This window comes from Felis catus, chromosome X, assembly GCF_018350175.1.
Source record: "Felis catus isolate Fca126 chromosome X, F.catus_Fca126_mat1.0, whole genome shotgun sequence".
In the NCBI taxonomy this organism is placed as follows: Eukaryota; Metazoa; Chordata; class Mammalia; order Carnivora; family Felidae; genus Felis; species Felis catus.
Genome location: NC_058386.1, coordinates 25,064,193 through 25,081,381, shown reverse-complemented (window position 1 = coordinate 25,081,381; position 17,189 = coordinate 25,064,193). Strand labels below are relative to the sequence as shown.

At 35.8% G+C, this 17,189-nt stretch overlaps 1 protein-coding gene across 3 annotated transcripts in view; it reads right to left on the bottom strand.

Moving 5' to 3' along the window:
* IL1RAPL1 (interleukin 1 receptor accessory protein like 1) overlaps positions 1–17,189 on the bottom strand; it is a 1,343,469-nt gene that overhangs the window by 523,320 nt on the left and 802,960 nt on the right. For all 3 annotated transcript variants that reach the window (XM_045050816.1, XM_045050814.1, XM_045050815.1), the window contains 2 exons: positions 12,639–12,825; positions 10,017–10,170 (listed from right to left, as the gene is read on the bottom strand). In XM_045050816.1, the coding sequence (XP_044906751.1) occupies positions 10,017–10,170; positions 12,639–12,825 (341 nt within the window). The remainder of the gene's footprint in view (positions 1–10,016; positions 10,171–12,638; positions 12,826–17,189) is intronic.

The window sequence follows — 17,189 nt, the reverse complement described above, 5'->3', positions numbered from 1 at the left end:
ATGTGTCAAGGTTTAGTGAATAAAGCAAATGTGTCCTTCAAGAGATGGCATTATGGAAAACAGCATAATTTTCTAAGGGAACATTAACAGTAAGGACTCATTAAAAATTCCATAATTTTCTGTTGACACCACAACACAGGAGTGACTACTGATAGTACTTCTATATTTAAAATAATACCTCTTAACTTTAAGAGACAAAACAGATGAACATATGGGAAGGGAAGCAAAAATAATATAAAAACAGGGAGGGGGACAAAACTTAAGAGACTCTTAAATATGGAGAACAAACAGAGGGTTCCTGGAGGGGGTATGGGAGGCGGGATGAGGTAAATGAGTAAGGGGCATGAAGGAATCTATTCCTGAAATCATTGTTGCACTATATGCTAACTAACTTGGATGTAAATAAAAAAAAATAAATTAAAATAAATAAATAAATAAATAAATAAATAAATAAATAAATAAATAAAATAATACTTCTTACATGTAAATTTGTATTTTTTTATTTCCCTGATAAGCAAATTATACTGTATAATTTGAAATAAAGTCTATGAAGTTCATAATGAATCTGTGGTGTTTACATCCCAAGAAGTCATAGTTGATATATTGGAGTAGAACCCAAGGCTGAACCCAACAGATGATTAAGAAATATATAGTAAGATCTTCTAGTTAAGGCAAGAGTAAACTATTTTTTACATCTTACATAGAATTCATAAAATGTCTTTAATTTGCATATTCATGTTGAACTGTCCATTTATAATTCATTGGATTTTTTAGGTCTTCCAGATGGAACAACAGATGCTAACATAATGACTAAAAGCTTTGGTCAAGCATTTTAAGAAATGAAAACATTAATTCCTCTTATGCAAAAGCCATATATTTTGACATGAATAAAACCAATTCTATTTCTATGTGGTTTTCTCATAGGTAGTTCTAAAAATTCTTTTAAATATGTATTACACAATATCCACATCAATTGCAAGTTACTTTGAAGAGTTACCTCTTGATTTTACCAAGAAAGAGACTTCAAAATTGTAGGAGAGACAAGTTAGAACCCTGGAATACTGTATACCTAGTGGACCTGTTCAGAGTGTGAAGATAATAAAAGCTCTTCCAAATAGTTAAAATCTTTTGAAAATAAACATTCATCATTCAAAAATCTCATTGTGTAGTTATTAAGTTGTCATATCAAACCCTAATATTTTGATTTTCTTAATTGCTTCCTGGTTTTTAAACCATAAAATATCTTTGAAAAATGTGAGTACTAAAATAATGAGCATAATGAAAAATCACTAGAGTCTCCATGACCTTCCTCCAGCTTGTCTATGCCTACACATACCTCAGAGGGGAACTGATCATATTTTTCTTAAAACTTTATTTATTTATTTTGAGAGAGACAGAGACAGTGCAAGTGGAGGAGGGGCAGAGAGAGAGTGGAGGGGGGAGAGAATCCCAAGCAGGTTCCACACCATCAGCACAGAGCCCGATGTGGGGCTCAAACCCACGAGGCTGTGAGATCATGACCCGAGATGAAATCAGGAGTCCGACGCTGAACCGACTGAGTCACCCATGTGCTCCAAATCTATCTTATTTTAAAAACCTCCAAAGAAGATAGCACCAGCAATCTCTCCCAGTATTGAGCAATGAGTTGTCTAGGAACCATTGTCAAATGCTAAATTCATAGAGCTATAAATTGAATCTCCTCACTTATGTAGAAAGGATATGTGGAAAATGTAAACATACTGTCATGTAGCAGTAAACAATTAAAAAAAATAAAACCTTCTAAATCATGATGAAACCTTTACTTGATGTATTTTTAGTGCAATAACTTCTAGTTGCTTTTTCATTATTGTGAATTTTCCCAATTCTCTTTTTTTATTTTTTTAAATATTTATTGATGAGACAGAGAGTGTGTGTGAGCAGGAGTGTGGCAGAGAGAAAGAGGGAGACACAGAATCTGAAGCAGGATCCAGGCTCTGAGCTGTCAGCAGAGACCCAACATGGGGCTTGAACCCACTAACTGTGAGATCATGACCTTTTTGAGATTTCTCCACACATATAAATCACTCCTTAGTGATCAATGAGTACTACTCAGTGATTTGTATTGATGATAATGTCATTTGAAATACTGGATTAGGATTATAAATATTAACATTCCACTAATTAAAACAAGCAAAGGTAAAGATTCACAGATCAGACCAAATCATGAGAGTAGACACTTCCATTTCCACATTTCTTTATAGCCTGCTTTCACATGTTTCGGCTAATTTACTCCTTACTATAGCACTGTGAGTGGGTATTCACGGTCTCAACATTACGACTACACTTAGTGAAGTCAGGTGATTTGGCCAAGGTCTTTTAGCTCATGAGTGACACAGCCACCAATGGAACTACACCCAAGGTTCTGGGTCCTGTGCCTTCCCCTTACACTTTTCAAGACAGCAATCACATTCACGTTCTAGAGCAGTGCTGTCCAATACCAATATAAGGCAAGTGACATATAAAATTAACAGTTTTGTAGTGGCTACATTTTAAAAAGTAAAAATAGGGGGCGCCTGGGTGGCGCAGTCGGTTAAGCGTCCGACTTCAGCCAGGTCACGATCTCGCGGTCCGTGAGTTTGAGCCCCACGTCAGGCTCTGGGCTGATGGCTCGGAGCCTGGAGCCTGTTTCCGATTCTGTGTCTCCCTCTCTCTCTGCCCCTCCCCCATTCATGCTCTGTCTCTCTCTGTCCCAAAAATAAATAAAAAAAACGTTGAAAAAAAAATTTAAAAAAAATAATAAAAAGTAAAAATAGGTAAAATTAATTTAGTAATATTTTGTATTTAACCAAATATTACAACTTCAATATGTAATCAATACAAAGTTACAAATTATATATTGTGCATTATTTTCTCATACAAAGTCTTTGAAATCTGGTATATATTTTATCCTTACAGCACAGTTAAGTCCAGTCTAGTCACATTTCAAGTGCTCAATAATCACATGTTGCTAATGTCCACTGTATTGGACAGCGCAGTTCCAGACATTTCTCTAATTAACCTCTAAGCTAACCATTCTATGAAAGAATATTTATTGGTCAGCTCTTCGAGCAAATAAAAGAATGGAACTTAATTAGAAAAGATGATGATGATTTGTATTTAAAATTATAAATTCATGTACTTTGAATTGCATCCTTGGTAAAATGTAGATAATAAAGCCTATAAATCATTCTGCATAGTGACTGCCATATGGTTAGGAGTCAAAGAAAAAGTATCTGTTTCTTTCCCAATGAGGTAGGTATGAGTTTGGTTAGTGGTCTGCAAGGCCAGGAGCTGTACAGCTCTCATACTCGGATCAGACCAGAGGGATGGCTGGGGACAGGAAGATTGTACCATTTCTCATAGGCAAGCAGTCCAAAGGATTGCACTGGTAAGGTCATCATAATGAAAACATTCTAGTACACTGCAAATCCAGTGCTTTCAAAAGCAGCAAGAAATCAAAGGCTAGCTCTTGCTGATAAACTATGTCAGGCAACAATACAACACCAAAAAGTAGGCCATAACATTCAATCAAATCAAAACATAGATATGGGGTAGGTTGTACTGCTGATTGAGCATTCTTAATATGGACACTCGCACACAGAACCAAAAATGGCATCATTCTTTTAGGGTTTTAAAATGTCACTCATCCTTTTAGGCATGGCTAATTTATAACCTGTATCTATGGATTCTAGTATTTGACATTCTTAGGGATGTCATATGGCTTTGTTTTTTGTTTTTGTTTCTGTTTTTTTTTTAAATGCTATCCTGACCCAGGCTCAATTGAGGCCCTGGCTGGAGGCCACTCAGTGAGCAACGAAAAAAACGAATGCTTTTCAAGTGTAATTTATAAAATCTAGAATAGCAGGTGCACAGAAAGCACCTGAAAAGTTTTTAAGGGTGAGTAAATTGAGGTTATGTGGATTCAATGAATAATTATAAATAAGAACTTAGAACAGATCCTGGCACATAGTAAACAGCATTAACTATTGTGATTACTAATGTTTATTATTGCTTATATTGATGGAAATTATCCAGAGGAATAAAGCCTTATTTTCCCCCATGGCTAGAAATGGCACATCCCAAATTTGCTATTGATATATTTTAAAATATCCTACAACATTTTCTGCTTAAGAGTAAAAACATCATACTTTTTATTCAAAGTTACCATGCCTTGACATTAAATATTTGCTTGATTAATACATTTTGGCAATTCACTCAATATAGTGAGCGATCAAACAATAAATTAAGGTAATTAGTGTCAGCAGAGTTATCATTAGAAAATACTCATAAGAGAGGTCTTTTGCTCTAGGTACTGAAATCCACATCAGGATTGGACAGCCAAAATGATTAAACTCAGTTTCACTATATTGATCAGCTTTAACCTCTTTGAATTCAAAACTCTGAATTAATCTAAATGATTTTTGAGCTGCAAAATATGGCAGAAAAACAGCTAAGACTATCTGTAATATGATTCATTTTATAAAAAATAATATATGTGATGGTTGTTGTGGGCATAAGTCCTAGCACACTGATTACTGAACACACAAAGTCAAGTCTGGAATTTATCAATTCGTGTTATCAATTTCATCAATTCTTGTTAGGTTACAGTCAGTAGAGCACACATGAGGCTATGAAATGTGTCGGTAAAAATAGTTGTTTAAAAGGGAAGATAAAAGGAACTGTTTGTTAAGGAAAAATAAATAAATAAAAGGAATCACTGAGCGCCCCTGGGCTTCGCTACAGAAGCACCATTTAATTACATCAGTAACAGAAGAATTAAAGGACTCATAATAAAATGTGTTTCAGTTGAACTTAAATGATAAATCTTTCATAGTGATCAGCAGAGCTCATATGAAAAATACAACGCCTGTCTATTAATTATCCAGTAGAGTAAATCATAAACTGAAGTTCAGGAAATTAAATTTTATTCCTAAATTTCTCAGCATGATGCTTTGTGATAAAGCCACTTAACCTTTCTTTGCCTCAGCTTCCTCATCTATAAAAAGAGGAGGAAGATGTACTTTTTGAGAGCATATCTTCAACCTCTGGTTGATTGGGAAGTAGTTTAAATATAATGCTACATTAACTCTGTTAAAAATGTTAAACCAAGTTAAAAAATGCTACTAAAACCATCACATCCTTGTAGCAGTCACTTCATTGTTTTTGTGTTTTTTTCTCAAGTCAGTATTCTTTTCTTCACTTCTCTGTTTTTGCTGACTACTGCATTTTGTTGGGAATTTCTTTTCCTGATGTAACAATCCATTTTTTTAACCAGTACTTCACTTAATGATCTAGCCCTACAAATTAAATGGCTTTTCTACTAGTCTGACTCATTTCAAATTTTTTGCTGGAAACATGGTGTTATTTTGTTCTTAATCTTTCTTCTAAAACCTCCAGAAAAATGTTTCAGCCAGAAGAAAAAATAAGTATTAACGAGATGAAAGGGAATATCATATAATTTAATCAATACTTCTAGGGAAAAAAATCTATATAGTGTGTAATTTTTTCCTCAGATGTAACAAATTCAAAACAACGTATCATAACTTACATCTGTATTTTTTTTTAATTTTTTTTTTCAACGTTTATTTTATTTTGGGACAGAGAGAGACAGAGCATGAACGGGGGAGGGGCAGAGAGAGAGGGAGACACAGAATCGGAAACAGGCTCCAGGCTCTGAGCCATCAGCCCAGAGCCTGACGCGGGGCTCGAACTCACGGACTGCGAGATCGTGACCTGGCTGAAGTCGGACGCTTAACCGACTGCGCCACCCAGGCGCCCCACGTCTGTATTTTTTAAATCTAAATAGGGACTATTGTACAAAGAGCCAAGCTGGTCTAAATTATTTTGGAATTACTAGGTCTATTATGGACCATCTCTGGACACAACATTTTCCCCATCCTCGCAAATAATCCGGCAGGGGATCAGTGTCAAAGCTACGGTCTGAGTATGAGTTAGAGTTTAGTGTAAGGAATCCTCAGATATAGAAATTTATATGAAAACAAATTTGAACATTTTCACATTTTTATTTAGCAATATTGAAGTATGGAAAATGGTTATAACACCCACAATAGATTTTTATGAACATCAAACCACATTTTACAATGTTTAAGAAATCATACTCTTTAGAAGTACTGGACATCTCTTCTTTATATTCCTTGAATATTTTTCCCCTTCTTTGGGCACCTCAACTTTTCTTTGGAGTACTACTCCCCTCCTCCTCTCATTTCATTTAGTTGGGTTGGCCCATTACCAAAGCAATCCAAGAAATATCTAGTACATTTAAAAACATACACACCCTGAATAAGCTAATCCACTCCTAGGTAAAAATTCTACATAAATGCCTACTATTAGGCAAAATGAACAGTGCGTGTGTGTGTGCGCACGCGTAGGAGATGGTTAATGATAATATCACTTACATTAAAAAAATATGAAAACAACCCTATCAATAAACTGGGAGATATTCATGTAACAGAATATTATAGCATAAAAGTAATAAATCAATGACAGATAAATGAAATAACATGGATGAATTTAAAAAAAATAAAGTTTTTATTTTAATTCCAGTTAGTTAACATACAGCATTATATTCCTTTCAGGTGCACAATGCAGTAATTCAACAGTTCCATACATCACCCTGTGCTCATCATGACAAGTGCACTCCTTAATCCCCTCCACCCCACCTCTTAATCCTACATCAACTGGATGTAGGGTATATAGGATCTCTCTCTAATGTCTTCATAATTTTCCTGTAAATGTAAAACTGGTCTCAAATAAAATGCTTATTAAAAAGAAGACATCCCTTTGTAAGTAGCTCATGTTCTTGTGGAAGAACAGGAGTGTCAACAGTTACAGTGCAATGTGTAAGGGCTGCAGTGGGGATTCTAAAAGTGCTATGAAGGCATGAAGAATGACGGGCCTCAAAACAAAGGGAACATGTGAGTTGTGCCCTGAAGAAAGGGTAACAATCAGCTCTGTGACAACGCGTAAGAAAAAGCATTCCACAGGGAGCGAACCAGGTAGAGGGGCTCAGAGGGAGGATATTTGGAGAACAGTAAAAACTTCAGTGTGGCTGAGGCTTACAGAAGAGCATAGACGATACAGATTGAAGCTAAAAACACCTTGAATTTAACAAAATAATAATGTTGAAAGTATACCCAAAGTGATAAGCAGGTTTATTATTTTATCCCTGTGGTCTGTTTTCCTGAAGCACTACTTCACTTAAGTAGACACATGCACTTTTAATAAGTGAAAGATTTCCTAATATTGGGGCACCTGGGTGGCTCAGTCAGTTAAGCATCTGACTTCGGCTGAGGTCATGATCTCGTAGTCCGTGAGTTCGAGCCCTGTGTCGGGCTCTGTGCTGACAGCTCAGAACCTGAAGCCTGCTTGGGATTCCACGTCTCCCTCTCTCTCTGCCCCTACCCCCCTCATACTCTGGCCCCCCCTCAAAAGTAAATAAAACATTTAAAAAAATTTCACAATATTGCCTGCACATTTAGCCACCTTATGAAACTAGAAATTTCCTTTCCGCTTCACATGCAGAATTCTTTCTTATTTTAAAGAAGCATGTTCTAAAACACTTCAAAATATTTGCTTATCATCAGCTAATGCAGATGCACTAAAATTAAATGATATCATGCTGTGCATAATATTTACATCAAGTACAATATAATCATGATTTGCAGAAAATCAAGCTACAAAACACTGGTTAATTATGATCCAGAGAACAGCCCACCTTTGCTGCTTTAGTGACAGATATAATTTGGGTTCTAAGAATCGTTCTTTAATTTGGTTACAGGCAAAGTAAATGTGCTATGGTGTCACACTAAAGCAATGTTATAAAAAACATTTTTATATAAAAGTCATAGACTTTTATTTTAATAAAAGATGCATTTTAATACATCCTATTTTAATTATAGGTCATGCAACTCCCCCATTCATCCAAAACTTCATATATAGGCAAACTTGGCTTTATATTTTTTTACCCAAATCAATGTCACAGGTAAGGCCACTTAAATTAGAAGTATTCAGGATTATGAGTTGAATGAAAACTTCCGTTAAAACTTTTATCTACTTCCTCTTGGATAATACAGAATAACTACTCACTCTTTTCAAGTAAAGACAAGATATTTGTCTTTAGACAATAGACAATTAGACAATATTGTCTTTAGAAATAGAGTTAGGAAAATATAGTAGCCCTGAGTAGCATTTAGGAGAAAATGATTCTATTACTCGTTATACAAAATAGCCTCATTTAAGTGATTTCACCATTTGGGACCCAGTTTCCAGTCTCTGAGATTTTTTTTTAATCACCTCTTTCTAAATAGTGGTTTGGCGTCCTAATGTTTCTAGAAAGGGAAGAGATGTGTTTACCAAGGATGAGTTCTATAATCCAAAGAATAAAGACTAGAAGTATATTTGACATTCTTTAGGGAATAGATGTTTTTTCATTATATTTTCAAATTCCTTGTCTCTATACCTACTCTTGGAAAATCTACTTCAGTATAGATTGAAAGCAAAAAATAAATAAAACCTCAATATCTATTGTAAAGAAAACCCAAGTATAAAGTTACGTTTTTCACTCTTCCATTAAACAGACAGGAAGATAAACTGTTAATTGTGATTTTCTCTACAAAGACCTATTAAACACAGCAAAACTGAAAACCAAACTAGTTATAGATTATACCCATGCATACCATTCATACATAATACAAGAGTGAATGTGTGTTTACTATTTAAATATATCATATATTGCAAGTGTCAGTTATTTACTAGGTCTAATGTTTACCAAAGGCATTACTAAAGAGCACCTGATTTATTTAAGTAAAATTGTATTTAGATAAGAATAATTAATATTCATCAAATGAATTTTATAGATTGAATTATAGTTTTTAAGTCAAAATATATGATAATCTCAAGATACGAAAGAAAAGGCAATGATTATAAGATGAAGGTCACTACCACTAAGCTCTCTTCATATACGAAAACTATACTAAGTGAATCAATGAACACATGAAAATCTCTTAAAAGTATATAATATCCCTTGTACACTTACTTCTATATGTTTCATAAATATGATTGTACAAAAAGTTACCAAAAGAACCTTTCTAAACAAGATGAGAATAATTTCTTTAACTCCTAATATTGCTCTTGTTTTCCCCTGTTTTTTCTCTTGGGACCACTCTTAGAGAAGTAAACCATCAAGTAAAAAAAAAGGCATGAAGATAATATATTACATGACATAAAATGACCAAAACGCACATTTGGATATAATTCTATATTATGCAAACTGATTTCACATACCTTACCTCATTAGATCCTTGCAAAAATCCTATGAAATAAACAAGGCAAGTTTTATAATTGCCATTTGGTACATGAAGAAACTGATACGGTGAAGGTTGTGGTGATTCCAATATGGTCATGAGACCAGGGAGCTGCAGACTCATGATTACAGAGTTCTAAATCTTGTGCTCATGTCCTTCTGTCTTAGCAACCAGAGAGAGGAATGACACCAATTGCTGCATCTCATATAATTATTCAATTATTACACCTGAAATTATGTTATTTTCAAGTTCATGAGAACACATACATCAGATTTATAGAGCAATAAGTGAAGAAAATAGTAAATTTTCTGATCTGGAGCAAGACAGGAAGACAGAGATAGATTTCATATATTCTATTTTAACACTTGGGAAAATGTTTCTAAAAAATGATACCATTACAAAATATAAGCATAATTTTCTGAAATTGTAAACTCATTATTTCAAGTACTTTCAAAAGCTAACATTTCTATAATTCCCTAAGCATATTTTCTTTAACCTTTCAAATGCATTTCAGCACAAGATGATTTAAAAGCAAGCAGGAATAAATGTCACCTACAGGAGTCCACTTAGCATTTGGTTAAGTACTTCTTTCAGTGCACAGATTTGAAAAAACCAATAAGTAGCATAAAACTCGACTTCATTACTTGCACATGAAATACTGAAGACTGTGATTACCTGTAACAGTTAATTCAGTAGTTCTTCTCACGACAAAGCCTCCATATTTTAATTCACAGGTGTAATTTCCAATGTCATCTTCCCTGACTTCTCTTATAAGCAGTGTATCTCTTTTGAACACAATACTTGGCCTCCATGTTTTTGTCCTGCATTCCTGCATGGAAAACACAAAATTTCTGTAGCAAGTAAAATAACTGAAAAATAGAGAAAAGATTTCTAAATAGCTAAACCAAAAGCTTCTAACGTTATATTTTAAACGGCTGAAAAGTTTGTAATTAATTCTAAGAATTTTCATACCTTCTCCACATCTCTGGGAACTCAGGTACCTCCATTTGAAAGCTGTTTTTTTTCTTTTTTTTTTTTTTTTCTTTTAGCAAGAGTCACTTTATTACCTTCAAAGATTAGTGTCTCTAAATCAGGTATACATTGATTTAGAAGATATAAGAAAAAAGACACTCAATTAAGATAACTACTAACATCATTTTTGGAAGTAAATACTCTTTATTTGCTAACTATGTAATTAACCATCTTGATACTAATAACATAAAATAGAAAATATACTGTTTTAGTGTGAAGTAGAAAAATTAATTCTGTAGAGGAAAATGCTTCTATTTCAATCTTTTAAATCTTTTAATACAACATTTAGAAATAATTCAGTCTCTTCATAACATGTACATTCTATAATCCACGAAAGAAATGGCCAACATTCATATACAAGGTCTTTACAGTACTATAAATATCTATTTTCATTGTTGGTGGGTCTACCAAATTATGGTCTCTAAATTAAGCTTAGGATTATAATGATGTTGGCTCAGGAGCTTTCTCTTTTTGCCAGAAATCCATTTCCACTAGCCAGATTCAAAATCAAGGCAATGAGGATAAAAGTAGCTTTAAGCCCTTGGACACTGTTCACAGGTAGTATTATTTCTGAAAAAAATTTATTGCCACATCAACTTTTTGCAGGCTATCATTTTGATTATGTGGATCAATGCCTTTGTATAAATGGGAGAGAACCGTCCAGTTATTTCAGACCAAAATATACATCTTATATACTCATATTAGTTGCATAAACTGTCATAATTGCAGAAGCTATATACATCGAATACATGGAATATATGTTGCCTTGAGTATGGGAAAATAATCTGGATTACTGCAAGACTTTTAAGTTTCATGTATAATGCGTCTCCTCCCATCACTCCACTAGTGACAGTCTTTATAGCTTAAGGTCACAGTAATTGGGGTGTTGGTGGAAACATGACTAAAGGACCAATGTGAGGCCAGCCATTTTAAATACTGAGTGTGTGTGTGTGTGTGTGTGTGTGTGTGTGTGTGTACATGTATAGAAGGTGAATATACACATATGACCACTAGACAAACACTTGTTCTCAGAGACTTTGGGTCAAACTTCCCTAATAGTCTCCCCTTTGAAGTAATCATTAGGGCTTGCTAAGGATCTGCTTGTGGAAAGCAGGCATGCCACTGAGAATCAGGGTATGAAATACTTACACAAAAAAAAAAAAAACAAAAGGGAAAAAATAAACCTCATCTGCACAGCAACAGAAATCAGTGGGGCTAATATTTGAGGGCTGTTTGACATTGTCTTGGATAGAAATTCAAAATAAATATACAAAAATATTTCAACAGTTCAAATGTTCTGAATCCTCCATTACTTGCTATCAAGAATGAAAATTAAGTCTTACTCAGAGAAGGTCATTGCTAATTATGGCAAATCCTTTACAACTTATTAAATATTTGTTTCTTGTTAATTTCTCATAAGTTCTGAATTCATGACATACTGATATTGGTGGGTGTAGTTACTACGAGGTCATGCTTCCTAAATTCCTACTTACAGGGAATTATACAAAGTAAAATTTAAACTAGTACTCTTTAAATCATAGACACAATATCCCAGACAAATGGTCATAGCACCTATATTATATTTCTTGAAGACACTCAGTAACAAAAATTTCTTGTATGGTAGAAATAAGTTGAAGAGTACATCCAAATCTTAAAACTGAGAGAAAGTCAATTATGTGATAGGAAGGACAGGGGTTGGATTATTCTCCTTTAGTCTGAAGTTTCTTTTGGTTTTTGAAAAGAAGTTTATCTAGTGCTATTTTTATAATGCTATGAAGTTTCATCAGATTTTCGAAAATGTATGTGTTTTTACATGAAAAGGAATTGAATATGCACAAAGGTACTTCCATTAAACAGAAGAGTTCAATAAAGCTAGAATACCATTTTTTCATAGAAGTAAATCAATCCTTTCCTTGCTTGGGGACATTAGGACTGTTTATGTGAAGAGCTCTGAAATGAATGCTTAACGTATTTTAGTTCCTGAAATTATCAACACAGATTATAATCGACTTGAAAGAATTGTGTAAGCTAGATGTGAACATTAACACAACAGCTTATTGCAATGGATTAACAATATAAATATTGAAAGCCATTTATCAAAGCTATTGGTTTGAAAACTTATAACGAGCAGCAGAATTTGGTGTACTATTTTAGGAGCACAGAGCTGAACGTCATCATATCCATTTAATTTTTTTATCCAACTTGTCCAAGAATAAGATACACACTCATCTATTTACAAGTAACAAAATCATTCACAGCACATACCTTATACCATAGGATTTCAGGTTCTCTGGTTGGTAGTAAAAAATCTTCTATGTCACGGCATGAAATTTCCTTGCTTTTGCTAAGTTCAGCTTTATCAAAGTATTTCATCTTGGAATTGTAGCAGAGTCCAGTGTCATTTTCGCCCACTGTCAGTGAGATGGATACCTTCATACAGTAAGTGGAGTTTCTGTAATGAAGCAAAATAAATAAGGTGGTCTGATGTGAAGAAAAAGTGCTGCCAGAATGTGTTTACTTCACTAAAAGAGAAAGAGAAACAGAGACAGAGAGAGAGGAGGAGAAGAAGAGAGAAAAAGAAAAGCAAACATTCCCTTGATTAGTTAAGGTTATGGTATTATGGCTTATTTCACAGAACTTTCTCTTATCACACAGCTAAACAAAGCTTGGTTTGGTGAAAACATTCGTACATTTTTCATTTGTTAGAAAAAAAGTTTTGTATTGTATACAAGTGTGGTTTGAAACCTGTTCACTAGGGATTTTTGTATCTAAAAAAATGAATGAAATAAAGGAAGATTTAGGTCAGAAAAGAAGTCAACCTTGCGTTTATGCTAAACTTGGCAAACTCAACAGAGTAGAAAAATATAACTGGTCTATTGGGCATAATGGAATGAGAAGAAAAAGGCTGCTCAATTCTTGTAGTATGGGTTGTCTTGGTAAGTGGAGACATTATCAGTGAATATGGGAAGAAAAGTCTTGGGTAAAAATACTGCACACTCACTATCTTTATAGACTCAAATCCATTTGGGTTGGGACCTGGAGTCCAGGTTGTCAGACAAGATAAACATCCTAATGTACTATGTAAGGAGGGACCCCATCCTGATAGGTTCTACATAATCAGCTCATTAAATCAGTGCCTCGTTTTACAACTTGTTGGTTCCTAAATCAAGTTTCTAACTTGAAATACATGAGAAGAGAAATCATGTTCAGAGATCTCCTTGAAAGAGTTGGGCCAAAGGAAGTTTTCCTGTAAAGTGCACTATTTGGGTTTGCCATTTAAGTCTCTGCACATTCGATGAACACTGCTATGGGTCAGGCACAGTCATGTAGGCAGTGAGAAAAAAGAGAAGCATAAAACATCAAATTCAAGGTTTTATAGAGAACTTCTTATGTGGTAAGTGCCCAACAGCTCATTTGTATACTTGGTTATCAAAGTTCTGGATTTGAGTTTTACTGCTTACTATTTCCGCAATGTTGGGCAACTCATTTAACCCCTCAGAACCTTAGGTGGGGGTGGTGGGACAACACGTGTCTGAGTTTGGCCTGTCACCGGTGCTCAGTAACATTGGCTCTTCTCACTCTGCACTGGTGCACACAGATCACAGTCCCCTAGTTCTCCTCCTTATTCAGCCAAGATATTTGCCATTTAAACAGCCACTTGATTTGGGGCACCTGGGTGGCGCAGTCGGTTAAGCGTCCGACTTCAGCCAGGTCAGGTCTCGCGGTCCGTGAGTTCAAGCCCCGCGTCGGGCTCTGGGCTGATGGCTCAGAGCCTGGAACCTGTTTCAGATTCTGTGTCTCCCTCTCTCTCTGCCCCTCCCCCGTTCATGCTCTGTCTCTCTCTGTCCCAAAAATAAATAAACGTTGAAAAAAAATTAAAAAAAAAATAAATAAACAGCCACTTGATTCAAATTTTTGTTTTTTGTTGTTGTTGTTTTTTTTTTAATGCTAATATGACAAGACGAGAATAGCCAGAAAATAGGTAGGTTGGTTGCGGTATAATAAAAATATATATTTGGTCTTAGTTCATGGCACAGATTTCCTGAAACTCCTAGAACCATCAGAGCGATAGGAGTGGAGCATCTTTGAGTATTCAAAGTGAGCCCCTTTTAATCACCTTTGAGTTTATGTTAATGAGATGCCTTAGGATGAAGCCCTTAGAAAGCCTCAGAATGGGGCTGGTTACCAGAAAGACCAAGTGTTCAGAGGATTGGAATGTTTAACTCCAGCCATAGACCCTAAGGCAAGCGGGCAGGAGCTTCAGGTGAAGCTCTATAAAAACTCTAGAACAACAGTTGGGGTGCCTGGGTGGCGCAGTCGGTTAAGCGTCCGACTTCAGCCAGGTCACGATCTCGCGGTCCGTGAGTTCGAGCCCCGCGTCGGGCTCTGGGCTGATGGCTCAGAGCCTGGAGCCTGTTTCCGATTCTGTGTCTCCCTCTCTCTCTGCCCCTCCCCCATTCATGCTCTGTCTCTCTCTGTCCCAAAAATAAATAAATGTTGAAAAAAAAAATTTAAAAACTCTAGAACAACAAAGGTTGATGAGTTTGGGTGGATGAACCGTGGAGGTTCCGGGGGGGGGGGGGCATGCCTGGAGATGGCATGGAAGTCCTGTGCCGCTTCCTCCACACTGTGCCCTACATGTCTCTTCCATCTGACTGTTCATTTCTACCCTTTGAGATACCCTTTGTAATAAATTGACAATAGTACGTCAACTGCTTCCTGAGTTTGTGAGCCATTCTAGCAAATGACTGAGTCCAAGGAGGGGGTTGTGAGAATCTGATTCGTAGCCAGTCTGTCAGAAGCACAGGTGACAGCCTGGACTTGCACTGCTGTCTGAGTTGTGAGGCAGGAGGCAGTCTGGTGGGACTGAGTCCTCAACCTGTGGGGTGTGATGTTATCTACAATAGATAGTGTCACAACAGATTTGAACTGTAGCATAAACAGCTGGTGTTGCAAAATCCCTTGGTGTGGAAAACCCCCCACATACCTGGTGTCAGAAGTACTGAGAATAGAGCAGAAAAATAGAGTTTTCCTTTACAGTTATTTATTTCGCTTTATATTGGGTAACAAAGAAAAGTGCCACAAAATTATTATGCAGAATGATTAAATATTGATGTCTCTACTTCGTATAATAGCCTAGGAGCACATCTAAAATACTTCACAGGTAAAGCCTTTAACCTTTAAACAAAGTCAGTCAGTAAAATGGCCCTGGAAGAATGTGTTCAGAGATTTTGTTAGAATGATAAAACATAGTATAGTCCCTGCTCTCAGGCCCTTGTAATCCAGAAGTGATACACAAGTAAACAGCTGAAATTCAATGTGATAAGCACTACAGAAAGATAGTGTGCACCACCACAACAGCGTCAAAGAAAGAATCAAGACTTCTTAAGTTGTGATACCTGGTTGTCTTAAAGAATGAGAAAGAATTCGGCAAGTTTAACAAAGGCTAATCCAGGGAACAGTACGCACAAAGGCTTGAAGACATGCAACAACTTGATATGTTAGAGGAATTGCAAATAATTTGGTGTGGCTGGACTCCAGAGTAGTTATAAAGGAACAGCAGGCACTGTGACCAGAGAGGTGTGCAGAAGCCAGGAGAGTCACGTAAGCCACAGCAGAATGTGGACTTTATGCTGGGAAATGAAGACAATGGGATTTTGGAGAGATTTTTCTGATGGCAGTGAGAAAAATGGATTGGAGAGAACAGAGGACTAGGTGCCGTGAGAAAATTAGAAAGCAACATCATTCATTCAGGAGAAACATGGCCGCTCCAAAGGCAATGACCACTGAGACAGGAAGGAAGAATCATGCTCAAATTATATTAAAGATACCGAATCTCTACAACAGTGAAGGAGCAAAGGAAAGAGAGAGTTATCCAAGATGATGAAGAACTTTTCTCAGATGAGTATATGAAAAGTAGAGTCAATCTTTCGGCATGGAAAATACTGAAGAGGGAAAAAAAACAGCTTTGAGAGAAAAGAAAGTGTGCTAAATTTTAGCTTGAGCTTCACACCCAAGTGGAAAAAATATCCTCTTTGGGTTTGCCAGAAATATTGCTCATGCATTATTTATTAATTTTACTCCAGCACAGACTAGAACATGCTCTTTAAAGGCTCATTTTAAGGTAATATTTTCAGAAAAAATAATTATCCAAGGTAAGCAATTAACTATCCCAGGACATATCCCAACGTGCAGTAAGAAAATACCCACGTTTTACAATAATACTGATATTTGTACACATTAGAATTCTTAAAGAACAGACTTTTCTAAGAAGCAAATCAGTGAATTCTAAATTTGAATGAACATTCCACATGAATGTTTTAAATTCATGAGTCTTAGGTTTTCTTTCTCCTCAAACTACTAATTACTATTGTTTGTTTGTTTTTCTACACCTTCTTTTATCAAATGCCAGACATTTTTTTATACAAACAGGGCTGAGTCAAGAGCAAGATCTCAAAAGCCCAGCTGTAAAAGATTCAGATTCCAGCTTGATCGCTCAGTACTTTTGACAAGGAGAGAAAGTTACTTGACTCCTGAGGCTGCCATCTTCTCCTCATTTGTATAAAGAGAAAGTAATACTAAAAACCTTGGAAGTTGTTTTGGGAATCAAACATGCTAAAACACAGAAAGAGCTTAGGGCAGGGCCAGTCTTCCAGACAGCACTGAGTAAGTTAGATACTACCGGTACTACATCCCTTGTCCCTATTTCCTTTAGATTTCCATTTCCCAGCACAGCCACCAAGTGTTTTTAGAAGGCAGGTTAGACAGACAACATGACCATGATGATGCCTTCAGTTCTTCAGTGCTTAATTAATG